Source organism: Ammospiza nelsoni, chromosome 2 (genome assembly GCF_027579445.1).
Source record: "Ammospiza nelsoni isolate bAmmNel1 chromosome 2, bAmmNel1.pri, whole genome shotgun sequence".
Lineage (NCBI taxonomy): Eukaryota > Metazoa > Chordata > Aves > Passeriformes > Passerellidae > Ammospiza > Ammospiza nelsoni.
Window position 1 is genome coordinate 30,879,034 of NC_080634.1, and position 14,764 is coordinate 30,893,797.

Below are 14,764 nucleotides of genomic sequence, written 5' to 3' on the forward strand. Positions count from 1 at the left end.
AAAACTGTACCCTGTATCCTAGATGAGACCTCAGGTGTGCCAAATAGAGAGAAATAATTACTTCACTCTACTTCCAGCAGAGCTGGCTGAGCTCTTGCTAATGCAGCCCTGTATGTGTTTAGCTTTAATCTCTGCAAGAGTGATGATAACCCACCATAGAGAAGTAAAAAAGCACAGAACTCTTGGCAGTATAAACAGCTGCTGCCTGACGAATGCCAGAAACCTAGGGATGAGTAAAATGAAATGTTTATTACCAAACTCCAGGGGCATGCTGCAGATGGATTCTTTGCTGAAACAAAAGGCTCTGGTGACTTTCCCAAAAAGCTTCCACTTTCCTGTGCTGAGGGATGGTGGGAGCTGACTGGGAACACAAGTCCCATCCATCGAGGTCTGAATAATCAAACATTACTAACAGAGCATTTGGGTCTTCCAGGATAGGATCCCTTGGCAGTGGCAGCATTTCGGCCACAATAACCCCCTGTACCGATATAAGCTGGGGACGGAATGGCTGGATAGTGCCCAGGTGGAAAGGGACCTGGGGGTGCTGGTTGACAGTCGATTAAATATGAGCCAGCAGTGTGCCCAGGTGGCCAAGAGGGCCAATGCCATCCTGGCCAGTATCAGGAATGGAGTGGCCAGCAGGAGCAGAGAGGTCATTCTTCCCCTGTACTCGGCACTGGTGAGGCCTCACTTGGAGTATTGTATCCAGTTCTGGGCCCCTCACTTTAGGAGGGACATCGAGTTACTTGAGCGTGTCCAGAGGAGGGCAACGAGACTAATAAGGGGCTTGGAGCACAAGCCATATGAAGAGCGACTGAGGGAGCTGGGGTTGTTCAGCCTGGAGAAAAGCAGACTAAGGGGCGACCTCATCGCTCTCTACAACTTCCTGAAGGGTGGCTGTGGTGAGCTGGGGGTCGGTCTCTTTCTCCGGGCGATAACAGATAGAACAAGAGGACACAGTCTCAAGTTGCGTCAAGCGAGATGTAAGTTAGAATTAAGAAGGAAATATTTCACAGTAAGAGTGGTCAGATACTGGAATCATTTACCCAGTGAGGTGGTGGAGTCATCATCCCTTGAAGAATTCAAAAAAAGACTGGATGTGGCACTTGCTGCCATGATCTAGTGAACAGTTAGAACATCGACTGGACTTGATGATCTTATAGGTCTCTTCCAGGCTTGAACTTCTGTGATTCTGTGATTCTGTGATTTCCAGCCCTGCTGTCCCAGGAGGGGAGGAGCATTCCCAGCGATGGAGTCGAGTGGCACAGCCCTGAGCTGCACGCCTGCCACCCTCCTGCTTCTGCATCTGGGTGAGTCCTGGGCTCTGCAAACCCTCGTGGTTCTCACAGCCTTTTCACAAGCCTCACAACCCTCGGTGCATTTCCAGGCTCTTTCTGATGTGTTCCGTAAGTTTCCTCACACGGTTTAGCTTTGGGACTCAGGTTGTTCCCAGCCCACCTGCTGAGCCTGCCAGCCAAACCCAGGGTTTGGGGAGCTGCCCCACAGAGATGCAGGAGTGGGGTCCTGTGAGAACCAGGATACACACCAAGCAGAGTGGAAAATATGCCCTCCACATTGCCTCCAGCTGTCTGGGGAAAAAACATATCTGTGATGCGTAACCATATCTGTGATGTGATCTTCAGAATCTCATCACAGATTTGCCCTTGCAAATGGAATGCTACTGGCTTGCTTAGCTTGACTGCTAATGTTATAAGCTTTGGTGGATTTTTTAGTGCTCATTTTCCAAGAAAAGAAAGACAGTGAATAAGGCCAAGCCTGCATTTTTCAGATACTCAGCTTTGATTCCTCTGGTCACAGAGAAAAGATTGGAAATCTTTTGTGCATCCTAGAACCAAATGAAAAGCGAAAGATACCAACTTCTTAGTAACATTTCTAATTTCACAATTAAAGATCATAAACTTCTGTAGTCCAATGTGCAATTACCGAAAACTTGTTTGGGTACTGTTGCAGGTGACCTCTTAGAGGGATGTAACTTCTGGCAAACCCTACGTTAAACTCATGTAAACTTTTAATTTTACACTTCTGTAGCTCTTCAGTACTCACGTCACCTCAGGGATTTGCAGGTTAAGCATCTCTAAGAGCTTACCAGCAGTGAGGCAGGAGATCACAATCCTGTTATTCCCAATCTTTCCTCTGGCAACTCCATTTCTTTCTTAATGTCTCCTGCAGAAACCTTCTTCACAGTGAAGGAAAGGAAATTATTCTCCCAAGAAACAACTCCTAATGTTTCTTCAATATTATAGAATCTATTTCTTTTACTGTCACATAATCCTCCTCCCAAGAACAGGAACCTGACATTAGGACAGCCTTCTTTTTTTCTTTTTTTACTTTATTTCTTCATTTTTTTGTATTTTCAGTCTTCATCCATGCAAAAACTGGAAGAAGGTGTGAGCAAATTTGTCAGTGCTGCATCAAGTGTTGACTGGGGAGTGAAGGAGGGCTGACATATGCTGTCCTTCATTTGCTACCAGTAGAATAACTAAGTCCTATCCAGTGGAAAAGGGTTTTCTCGGTAAAAGTGTCGACATTTCAAAATTATGAATGATGGTCAGTCTGCCATAACTACTAGTATTTTCCCTTTTTTCTGAGTGTATGTGAAAGAGAATAATCAGGTAATAAAAGAGCTTGATTGATTGATTGATGATATAAAGGAGTGACAAATTCAGAAATTGAGGATAATTTCATTGTCTGGGAAAGGGAGGAAAAATATCAACGTATTTTTGAAGGGCTGGGAATTTTTTACTGAGCCACCCTTCAGAAAGAGAACTTACGCCTTTTTTTGGGTGGGCATTGACTTTCAGGCCTGACCTCCAGTATGGCTCAGAAAAATGAATTCCAGACTGGGCTTGTAGGAGGGGAGGTGACCCTGAACTGCACAGGCATACTTCCTGAATCACAATTACCTCAGGACTCAGTTGTGAGATGGAAGTACTCTGATACTCTTCTGTGGCGTATGGAAAATAATCTGAAATATTGGAAAAGTAAGGCTTCCCATTCATTACCCCTTCTCCCTTCACACAGCTGAGAAACCTCTTCCCTCCTAACCAAGCCTATTTTTTCCAAAGAACCATCTTTCATTACTGGCCGGTCTGACATCAAGATGCAATACAAACAACTGAACGTGAGGGATTTGAAGCTCTCCGACGCCGGCATCTACACCTGTGAATACGGCACTCACAAAGTCCACACCTCACTGCACATTGTTAACTGTGAGTGAGTGCAGGCCTTTTGGTCATCAGGAGGGATGGGAACCATAGAGCTTGGGGAGACCTCTCCGCTGGGATTCTTTATCCAGCTGCATTTCTTCTGTCTCGAGCTATCACGGTTCATTTCTCCTCCATCTCCAGAGCACAGTGTCTCCATGTTCTCTTTGCTGTAACACTTGTGTCTCTCTTCCAGGAACTTACTGCCTGTGCATTTTCTTTTTACAGTGGAAATCTCTTTGGATGGGCATTTTCTGCAAAATGAAGTGCCTAAGCTGATTTTAACTCAAAATTCATCCAGTCCTCTACCTGATCTCAGCATCACATTGTTTGACAGTAACAATAACAGAGTGACACCAGAAATACAAAAGAAGAACCTTCAAGAATACATAGTGAATTTAAAGAAACTGGAGACTATGGACAGCGGGACCTGGGTGTGTCAGATCCATTCAGACTCTCCATTGATTAATCAGAACATCTCCTTTGCTGTGAAGGTATTAGGTATGTGACAACAGAAATGGAGCTCACACACAGGCTTGGGAACCACTGCTCCCTTCAGCTCATGAGTTTAACTTTTAACCTCCACATTCCAAGCACTGGTGCTCCAGGGTTGACTTCCCAGGGCTTCCAGCAACGCAGCTTGGAGCTTGTTCTGCTGCCTGAGCTCTGTTCTACTCTTGCACTCATTTTTCTCTCCAGGCTTGGTGAGGAGAAGATTCTCCTTTCCTCGGGGTCTGTTCTTCTCAGCTCTGCTGTGCTTGGAAGCTTTGGACCTTTCTGCTGTCTTATTCTTTCTCTGTTTAACCTTCCTGGAAGATGTCATGGCTTTTCTCCAAGTCCTTTTTAAACTGAGTGCAGCGTGCCTCACTCCGGATCAAGGACAGACACGGGGAAGCGTAACCATGGCTTTTCCTGCCTCTGTATTTCTTGTCTCTACTAAATTCAGGTTTTCAGAATCCAGATTTGGAAAGAAAGTATGCAACTGTTGATAGTGCTGTCATCTTGTCCTGGCGTCTGAACTCCCAGAAGATAAAATGGAAAAAAGGTTTCACAGGACAGCTAAATTGGAAACAACAGGAAGGTGCAGAATCTCATGAGCTACTTGATTTCAACATCACAGCAGAAGGACAGCTGCATGAGACTAAAAAAAGTAACAACTTGTTGTTTGAGATACCTGAAAACAAACCTGAAAGTCCCATAGAAGTGAAGCTCCCCAAAGTCCATTTCAATCACTCTGGCCAGTACCAGTGCCAGCTGGAGTATGAAAGAAGACATGCACAGAACAAGATAGAGCTGGTGGTGATGAAAGGTGAGAGGAAGGAAGAGAAGTGGGTCATGAAGAGGAAGACCTACAGAAACCTGCAAGCCCCAAAAGCACGGGGATGGCCCCATCTTCCCATGCCCTCACTCACATGTCCTTGTCTTGCCTTTACAGTCTCAGCTAACCCTGCTGGGCCACTCTCCAGAGGGGCCAGCGTGACCCTGACCTGCCAGGTCTCCGGACCGCTTGCACCCGATGCCTACTTGAGCTGGGAACCTGTGAATGGCTCCAAGATGGACATTAAGAAATCAAAGCAGCGTGAAGTAAAGCTGGAGGTGACCATCAGCACTGCAGGGCTGTGGAGCTGTCACCTCACAGAAGGCAGTGACAAAAAGATCAGCTTTCACTACCACGTGGGTATGGAAATTAGCATCACATCCCTGCCCCGACCCTAAAGCTATAAAATTCTGTTTGTTTCTGTGTCTAAATATTTGTATCCTCCCACAGAGGAAGCTTCTGTTTGGATTAACAATGTGATAATTGGAGCAAGCATTGGAGGCAGTTTATTGGCGTTTGCCCTTGGGTGCCTGTGCATCATCAGTGGTGTACGCTGGCAGCGGAGAAGGGTGAGTGCCACGGTCCCTGTGAAAGGTGCAGAGATTACTGCCTCTCCAAACCACAGGAGGAGTCAGATTTCCTGTCTGGGTGCAGGACAGGACAGACAGTGGGTCAATCCTTAGACTCAAGGCAAATTTTTAAGATGGGCAGTCTGCAGATGTCAGACAGCACTTTACTGCCAACTTCAGAGGAAAGCATTTGAAGCATGAAAATATCCAATTGTTCTTTGTCCCTTCTCTCCTGGCAGCAACGGGCAAAAAGGATGGCACAAGCAAGACAACACTTGCTGGAAAACAAGACATGTCAGTGTCAACAGTAAGTGGCGATGAGGGCACCCAGAATGGGCAAAGACTGTTTTCAAGAGAGAGGAGCGGGATGACTGAGCAGGGCGAAATTGAACTTGAGCCTCTTTGGTGAAACGGTACAGCTGCATTTCAGCATTTTCAGCTCTTACTCATGTTAAATCCTGCTTAAGAGTTATGAGCTGTGCTAAATCCCACACCCATGGTAGCACTGTGCTGGGAAACTTTTGAGCAGAGTTGTTTCACTCAAATTACCTTAGTGTTGAGAGATGTTAGCCCAACCCAAGCAGGAATTCCAAAGTCCTTCAGTAGGGTCCATAGAGAATCTGAGATCTGGATATCAAGGTTGTGGAGGTGGAAGGCACAAAACCAAATACAAAGATGAAACATAAATTTTAAAAATCCATTATGTCCATAATTTCATTCCAGCTCTGCTAGAGCATTGATGGACTGCTTTTGGTGAAAATTGCCAATAACCTCCCAGGAGTAACAAAAGAACAGGGGAAAAAAAATCACAGAACAGTCTGATTTGTACCCTTTCCTCAAGGCCTTGGGTGATGTGAAATACACCATCATGTCGTGACCCTTTTCATAGGAGCAAGGATTTCTCAGCAGAGAAGCTGCCCTCTTTCCATGTCTTTAAGCTTTTATGGTATCAGGCACCAAAAGCAGCTGTTGGAAACACTGACAGCCATTCTGTCACTGGAAGTGGAGCACAAAGGGAAGTACAAATGGCTGCATGAACAAGCTCAATGAATGTTTGGGTGCAGAACCAGACTTCTGCTTCATTTTCACCAGTGACATTGGCAAATTGTGATAGTTTCACCTAATTTTTTTTCACTGTCACCAAGAATTCAGCGAGAATGTTTATTGGCAAATACTGTATCACAGCTGGGATGTATATGTGGTGAAGAGCATAACGTGTGAAAGAATTCACATTGTTTTCACCTACATTTTATCAAGGTTAAAAAATAATCCCCATAAAGAGAGGACAAAGTCTGTACAGATACATCAAAATCTAGATAAATCTGTGCAGTACAAATGCTGATACAGTTGTTCTCTAACTCTCTTTGCCAAGTAAGCAGCTCAGTGTAACTGAAACCCAAACTGCAGCCGTGTGGATGCTCAAGTAACTGTTTGCATCCCCAGCTACAGAGGCAGGCAGTCATTCTCTATGCAAAAAACAAGTGGGGGGTGGTACTCACGTAGTACTTTTCTCTTGCAGCCGGCTGAGAAAGTAACACTGCAGCACTGACATCACAAGGACTGATGAAGTCTCTGCCTGTACATAACCACCTGGCAGTCCACAGTGCTCTGTGAATCCATCTCCCATTCTCTGTTCTAATGAAATTCTTTATTCCTTCATCATTCCCCCAGTCTAAAGCCATGGAGGGAGGTTGTCTGGCTAGGAGCCAATGGACCAGACAAGAAACCCCGAGGGGTTATGATTGATCCTCAGTTCTATAATGAGAGATGCTGAACAGAAGATATGTGTATATATACACACACACACATATATATAATATGCTTGCATTTTGTTCATGTACTTAATTTGACCTTCTTGTGGAACCAATTTTATGCGCTTCTTTTATCTGCCTGAGCGACAATAAATTACTTTGGGGTTGGGAGTTATTTTTTGCAAGCTGGACTACATTTTTTTCTGAGGCACTCTTGTCTGGTTCAAATTCACATTTCTCTCTTTCCTGCTAGGATGTGAAATGCTGATTTTCACTGTCTCCAACCTCCCTGGCTGCCATGAGCCTTCCTTAATGCACCAGCTCTTTGCTCTCTGTGAAACCTCTGTGTCCATGCTCCTTTGCCTTTCCTGGGCACTCTGTGCCCTACATATCTACCCCTAGACCTACATACCTGCTCCCCCATATCTATCTGTCAGCCTGTAGCTGTCACCTCTCCCACAACAAGCTAATAAACAAGTAAAAACAGCACAATCAGTGGGATAATTCAGAACTAATTTTATCAGGAGGGTAGCCCAGGATACCAATAGATTCTGGAAGTCAGAGCGTGAAGAAGTTCTGAATGTTGATCTAGATGGTAAGTTTGGGAATGGTATGAGAAAGTAATTGCCTAGAAGAACAAACCAGCCTTGAACTGCCTAGTCCCACAGAGTGCAGAAAGCAGATGCTTCTGAGAAAGCCACTGGAATTGTTTCTCACCAAATGACCCCCTTTTTTTTTGGCTCAAGGAGATGAGAAGAGGGAGTGGAAAGCCCAGGAAATTTCAGATGGAACTAAAAGCATGTTGCAGAGATGACAGAATGTCCTGAAAGAAAAATGCTGTTAAAATATGTACACAGCAGTCTTGTGTTTATAGAAGTTACTCCGCTGTCTGTCTGCTAGTGGCAGGTCGAAAAGGCCTTGAGGTCCTACAGCTGTCACTGGCTGCAGTCCTGGTTTGTTTGTCTGTGCTGGTCTTGCTGGGGACAGGCACAGAGGGGCACCGGCTGTGGGAAGGGCTCCCTGTGGTGAAGACCCTCAGAGGGATGTCTGCTGCTGGAGGAGGGGTTTTCTGTGTGTCTGTCACGCCAGCACCACGCTGTTACTGCCAGACAACAGACAGGCCCAGGCAGCACCTGTGAGCCCGGGGAATCCTCCAGCCCACAAGCCCTGGGGTGGGGACACAGCCCCAGGCAGCTGTGGCAGCAGGTGTGGGCCCCACTGGTGTCAGATCTGCTCCTCCACCATCATCCTCACTCAAACAGGAGTAACAAAGGCCCACACTAACGTCACTTCCCTTCCCAGAGCTCATGCTTGCATGCACATGACTACACTAGTTTTGGAAAAGCCTGCATATCCTGGTGCATGCAGCTGCTCCTCCTGCTCCTGTCCTGCCCCTGAACTGCCAGGATACCTTGGGAGCCATCAATCTGCTAAACAAGGCATCATCATGGCTTAAGGACACGTCCCTTTTAGGAGCTGTATGCAGGAAAATGAGAGCAAAGTCAGGGGTGGTCTGTATAATGGTCATGCCAAACTGCTTGGCACAATCCCCTCAACAAAAAACTACCCCTGTTTCTGCACTCCAGACTCTTCACCTTAAAGAACTGCTTGAGTTCCCAAACTCACATGGGTATCTGGAGCACAGGGATTGTCCTGTACCACCTGATACCTGGATGGGACAAAAAAATCAGGCTGGGTGAACGTTTGTTGGGAACTCCTTTAGCACTACAGCCATCTCCAGCAGTTCAGATGCTCACCTGAGGCTCTGACAGCTGAACCAAACGCTTCTTCACCCAAAACCACTAGCCTTGACTTCTTTAACAAGAGAATAAGCCTGACAATAAAAGACTGAGCTAATAGGGCTTATTAAAAACCTTGTGTCCCAGTTTCAGCCAGCGCAGAGTTAATTTCTTCTCAGCACAGGGTCCATCAAAGCTGGCCTGTCCAGGAGAAAATGCATAGGCAGCAAACAATGCCAGCAGCAGTGCTCAGAGAACACGGAGGTGCCTGAGCTGCTTGACAGCTGTCAAAGCCAGGATGCAGCTCTCCTCTCTTGCACAGGCTGGCAGAGGCACACTGAGTCCTCACAAGTGACCAAAGGTTCTGTCCCCAAGCACAGCTGGGCAGCTGGGAGCCACCTGCAAAGAGCACTCAGGCTCACAGCCCTGCCATCCATGCAGAAGGTCCCAGGTAGCCTGGCTGGCGTGGCAGCAGATGTGGTGGTGCCACTGGGGTGTCTCTAAGTGCTCAGCTGCATCCACAGATGCACAGCTTCCAGTTCTCCCATCTGCACGAGTGTAACAAAAATGATCAGCCTTCCTCAACACTGCACAATTCCTCAGTGGCTCTCCTGATCTCAAAAGTTGTGACCCTGCCCTACTCTACTTGAAGCTCACCTGCAAGCATAAACCACTGTAGGCTCTAATCTTATAAATCTCTCTTTTTTGGCAGCTCTCCTGTCTGTGTCTTTTCATTTTCCTCCTTTGTTCCCTAGATGCACAGACTGCCCTGATTGAGAGAAAAGTCATCCTCAGAGTAGGTCCTGGCTGGGGTTTGCTTTCCATGTGAGTGCAACACTGAAAGCTTCAGTGTGGGCTTCAAGGCAGCACAGAGGTAGAGATTCAAACCAGATAAGAACAATCTTGCACAAAACGTGTCAAAGCAGATGAGTTCCCAGCTGGAATGGAGTGCAGATACATCTTGCCCAAGCCAGGACTTTGCAGGCTGTCTTCCACATATCCTGGTTCTCCTTCTCAGGAAGTGTTGGGGGCTTCTCCCTTTGCTAGGTGTGACAAGGGTGTATCTACATTATGCAATAGCACAAACCACAGCAATAAACAACTCTGCAAAGCAGCAAACACAGTGACAGACTTATTTTATCGTGTGGTGACAGCTCATCAGAGTAGCCCTGAGATGATGGCATACATGGCAATACTCACAAAATTACAACATCAGCAAGAGCCCTGTGTAGTGATGTGGAAATACCGCAGAAAGCATGAGTTTGGAAAAATATGTGAAGTGCTGAATTTTCCTATTACATCAGTCTTTCTGGTACTACAGATCCCCTTGTTTCGGGGCTGCAGAAGGGAGAAGCACCGGCTCCAGTCCTTTGGACCCAATGCATGGTCCCCAGTCAGGATCCACAGACCTCCTTGCTCCAGTGGAGGGAGAAGGCTGGGCACAGCTGAGGATACGCTGCCCTGTCCAGTTCTGCTGAGCCAGAAACACCCGGGCTGAAATAACCCCGTCCCACAGCGCTGCCTCCCCCAGCCCCTCCTGCCTGCCAGTTTGTCTCTGCCCTGTGAGTGCAGCGTGAGGCGGTGATTTGGTGGATGCTGTCAGCCCGGATCTGCCGAGCCGATCCATGTGACTCATGCTCCCCGCAGGCTCTGCAGCAGAGCACTCGCATCCCTCAGCCTTCAGAGCCAAATGACCCTGCGTGTTTCTTTCCATGTTCCCAAGGTCTAGAAGGGAAAAAGCTGTGCACTTCAGCCTCTTCTAATTCCTTTTTATCTTGGGGATGGGAAGGGGGGGGATGGGAGAGGAAGGGCAGTGTTCAGTGCCCATTTGAATGGCTCATTAGCCTAACACTGCTGCAGAGAAAGAGTCGCTTCCATCCATCTTCTCAAAGGTGAGGGCAGAGCTGGAGTGCCAGACTCTTCCAAGATGTTCAGCTTTGGACTGGTTCCTTTCTGAGAGTATTCCCAAGTGTGTGTTTCCTAGGAGGAAGCCCAGGGTCTGTAAGTGCACTCACCTCTGAGCAACACAGCCAAACCACAGCCTTTGCCTCATGCATGTCAGCATCCTTCCTTGGCATCCCCCCTGAACAAGCCTTTGGCTCTCCTTCAGTTCATTTTCCAGCCAGCTTGGCCAAGTCTTAGAGGTACTTCCAGATTTGGAGAATGAAAGGACAGCAGAATAAGAGGTGGTGGCAGAAATTGCCTCACTGGCAAGGCATCAAAAAGGAAGAAAGGAGAAATCCCAGCTCCTCAATGTTTCAGCACCAGCTGGCTCGTGTCAAGGTGCCTGTTTCAGGCTCCAGTGCTGGGAAGTCCCTCCTCTGAGCTTGTCCGTGTGCTGTGTGGAGATGAGGACTGGGCATGGACAGCAGGAACAGCAGTGCTGGCTGCATGGGGACCGTGGCTCCCGAGGGGCCAGCACACCACCTGAAACATCGAGGGGAGCCAGAGAGCTTCCCTGGCGCGGGCCAGCTGCAGCCAGCATGTCAGCACTGCTCCTGAAAGCCCAGGCTATGTTTGAATTAAATGATTGTTCTGGCCTTGGGAAACTTCAAACATACCTAGAAAAGCTAGAGGTAAAATGAAAATTGCAATTCAGTGCTACAAATTTAAAGCAAAGAAGTAAATTTAGCTCCTTCCAGATATTGTGGGTTCCCAGACTAATGATTCAAGAGCTCCTAATTATCTTTTCTGTGTATGAGAACAAACAAGTAAGTGTTCGGTAATTTTGGAAAGCAGCATAATTAAATTCTGAAATGACAGTTTTACATCTCTTACAGACCGGAATTCACTGAGCTGGGATACCAGTGATGCCACAAGAGCAAGAGGGATGAAAAAGGGGTCCCTAACACTCAGGAGAGAAGAGCACACAAAGCTTCAAATGGGGGGAAGAAGGAGGACATGCACAGCTCTGCAAAACAGCATGCAACATCACAACAGCATATATTTGACAAGGCTACCCTGGCAATTCCTTTTCTCATGGTAAACATTATATACAAATATTTGTGCACATGACAGAGAAAAGAAAATATTTTGAGGGTGCCTGGCTGTGTAAGTAAAAACATTCAGTGGCAAATAGGCATCCCCAAGTCCAAATCCTAGTTTATACATTGTGAGCCCTAAGTATTTCTGTGAAGTTCATAACCAGCCCTAGTCATCTGTCTCCTCATGAGAGCTATTATCAATTGCCCATTTTGCAGATGAAATATCCGAGAAATCTCACTAAATCTTGCTCTATGGTGCTAGAAATAGAACCCAAGGTTTGGATATGACAAATCTACATTGCAGTCGCTGTCACTGGAGGGAGATGCTTGGCTGGGTTCTTGTTAGCCATTAACCACACCCTGCTCAGAGAGCCAGGAAGGATGCCAGGAAACCTGCTTGCAAGCACACCAACGTAGCCTCACAGGAGGCTGTGTAAGTCATGTTGGGGCTCTGAGGGTGGATTTAATTGCATCCATGATCTGTGAGAAACATATGAAGCCTCCCATGGTCCCTATCAAAATCCTGAGTAAGAGCTGCAAGCCATCAAAACCCTGTGAAGCGCATTTGGCTGTCGTGTAAATGCTTCTGCTTTTAGGATTCTGCTGTTTGTTCCTTGGTTAATGAGCTCTGTTCCTTTAAGGATCCAAGGTACCTCTGGGAAGTGCATTTCCCTGGACCTGCAGAGCTGCTGTCCAGAAATAACTGATCTTTATGCAGTGAACTTTTCCAGAAACCATTTCATACCCCGACATTGTAACAACACTGTTTCTTCAGGCCTGGATGCCTTGGACTATTTTAGTGAGCTGAGACTTTCGACAGCAGGTTGCTGGTTGGACTAGAGCCTGATTCTTTAGGAATTAAAAATTGCTCCCAGCTGTGTCAGTCCTCTTAAGAGATCAGTCTTGGGGAGGGGAGGGTCACATTTCTAGCCTGGACTTCTTAGAGACACAGGGAACCCTGCACTGTGAGGCTTCAGGATTTCCAGGTCTGACTATTGGTGCTCCTTTGCATGTGCATTGTTAATATACAGCATATACACAATCACAACGCCCCTCTTATAAAACCAGTGAAACCAGATGTCTGGCAATCTGTAAAATACATTTAGATGAGATGGATGGACAAGCATCTGCTTGGGAGTGTGACAGCCCTAGGGTAAGAGCTCTTCCTCTGATAGAGTTTGTTCTGTTCACAGTAAATCTTCAATTTTTTTCTTTAATTCAAAGTAATAACCCAGACTAATTTGCAAACACATGAAGCTTCCTTGAGACTGGAGGACTGTTCCCACCCAGCTCTGCTCACCAATTTCTGTCAGGTGTAGCCTAAGCCATGAAGAGATGCTGGGCTGCAGCTTGTCCCTTCCTGTGTGGAGAGGAGGCAGGCAGGCAGTACAGAAAGTGCTGGAAGCTTGGTTTGCTGTTTCCCTGAGAGAACACGAGGATTTATTCACCCACACAAGCAGGCTAACAACTCATACTAAGGAGACTCAACTCCTGAATCAGAAGAGGACAGTGATGTGGAAGTTATCACATTAAGCAATTCATCCAAATGACACAACTAAAGCTGCACAAATGTTTACCTTTGTGGATATAGACCTTCTCACTTCAAGGCATAAACCTCCTGCAAATGATAGAGGTTGAAAAGTGACAGAGGGGGGACACTACTGTCCCTTCTCTCTTCTTTGGCTCCTGCTGTTGCTGGACTGGCAACTGAGCTGAACCACCTCAAGACTGTTCCTCTGTGGGAAAAGGAAAAGCCAGATCATGGCAGCATTGTCACCACCTGTCTTCCTCAAAAATATCTCTTACCACCTACCTAATACCAAGCTGGATCTATTCTACTCACTGTCTCCAAAAGTGACCCTACTCATGACAGCTATTGCCATGCAATTCTCTTTTTTACTTCTGGAACTGCCTTGGCTGCTGCCCCTGGGCACGAGAACCAGCAGTACCTCCAGCTTTCTTCCTCAGGAGCCTCTCCCTCTGCTGATCCTACCAATCTTAGATGAAATTCCTTGCTATCTAAGACACTTGGGGTCACCTCAGCCAATACTGAGAATGATAAATGAAATCTGTCCTGTCAGCAGGGTGATAAAGCAGATCCTGGATCAGTAGATCCACTTTAGCAAACAGGATGGTGAAGCAGGAGCAGATCTGCAGAGGGAAGCAGCTGATGATGAAGACTTTTTGGCCACACTGTAAATGTCTGGGGACTTATTCAGACTAGCCCTAGCCCAAAGCAAAGCTGAATTCTCATAGTGGTCAGAGCACATTTGCTGCACATCTTGCAGGTCCTTTCACCTAAATTGTTTGTGTTCTCCTAATCCAAACTGAGGTGCTAATGCAGCTGTGCCCTATCTGACCACGAACACGGATTCCTATCCCAGTTCTGATGGAGGAAAGGAGGACACATATTGGCAGACAACAGGCCTCAAAATGAATGAGGACAAGGAAGGTATTGGTGCCTTCACTCCAGCAGCAAGACGGGTAACAGGAAAATGAGATGTCTTTTGTCTTGTGAAGACTTTCTAGCCAGGATTGCCCTGGCTGAGGTGATGCAGCCGGAGGGGGAGCTTTACCCCTCTGACATGACCAAACCATTGCTCTGAGCACTACTTCCACTCGATCTCCTGTCCTCTCTTCTGCCTTTTCCCTGTCTGTAGGACCACACTGTTGGTTTGTGATGGAAGAGGCCATCACAGCAGCTGTGCAAAGGCACCCTGGACAACCGATGCCCTGGGCGCCTTACCCTCCAAGCACCCTTTGCAGTATCAGCTCTTTGCCTTTCCCCTCACTTCGCAGCCATCTCCCCCACATCTCGCACGGCCTGGGTGCCCCCTCACATCCCTCTCTGGGAAAGGGAGCCGGTGCCTTCTTGTCCTGCAAGTGCTCTGTGGGGCGGCCCCGGCCCGTGGGGCAGGAGGGCTGCACACGACGGGGAGCCGCCGAGCCTGGGCCGTGTCCGAGCCGGGCTCCGGGATCGCGGCCGGCCGCAGCCCGCCCCGTCGGGAGCGGCGGAGGGGCCGGTGCTGCCGGGGCGGGGGCCGGTGCCGGGGCGGCGGCTCCCGCGCCCGTCCGCCCGTCCCGCCCCCTGGCTGCTCGGCCCGGCGGTGCTCCCGCCGCCGTCCCCCGCCGGCGCTCCCCGCCCCTCGCCCCTCGCCGAGCCCCGCCCGGCGGTGGCC

The 14,764-nt window shown here is 47.8% G+C and overlaps 1 protein-coding gene across 1 annotated transcript; it reads left to right on the top strand.

Annotated features, from left to right (window-relative positions):
• The first annotated feature begins 1,249 nt into the window (after positions 1-1,249).
• On the top strand, positions 1,250-7,001 carry CD4 (CD4 molecule). The gene is made up of 9 exons (XM_059466184.1): positions 1,250-1,310; positions 2,823-3,002; positions 3,087-3,230; positions 3,453-3,725; positions 4,171-4,533; positions 4,660-4,902; positions 4,993-5,111; positions 5,351-5,418; positions 6,631-7,001. The coding sequence occupies exons 1-9, from the start codon at positions 1,250-1,252 to the stop codon at positions 6,644-6,646; spliced, it is 1,467 nt and encodes a 488-aa protein (XP_059322167.1). The 3' UTR covers positions 6,647-7,001.
• Positions 7,002-14,764: the final 7,763 nt, after the last annotated feature.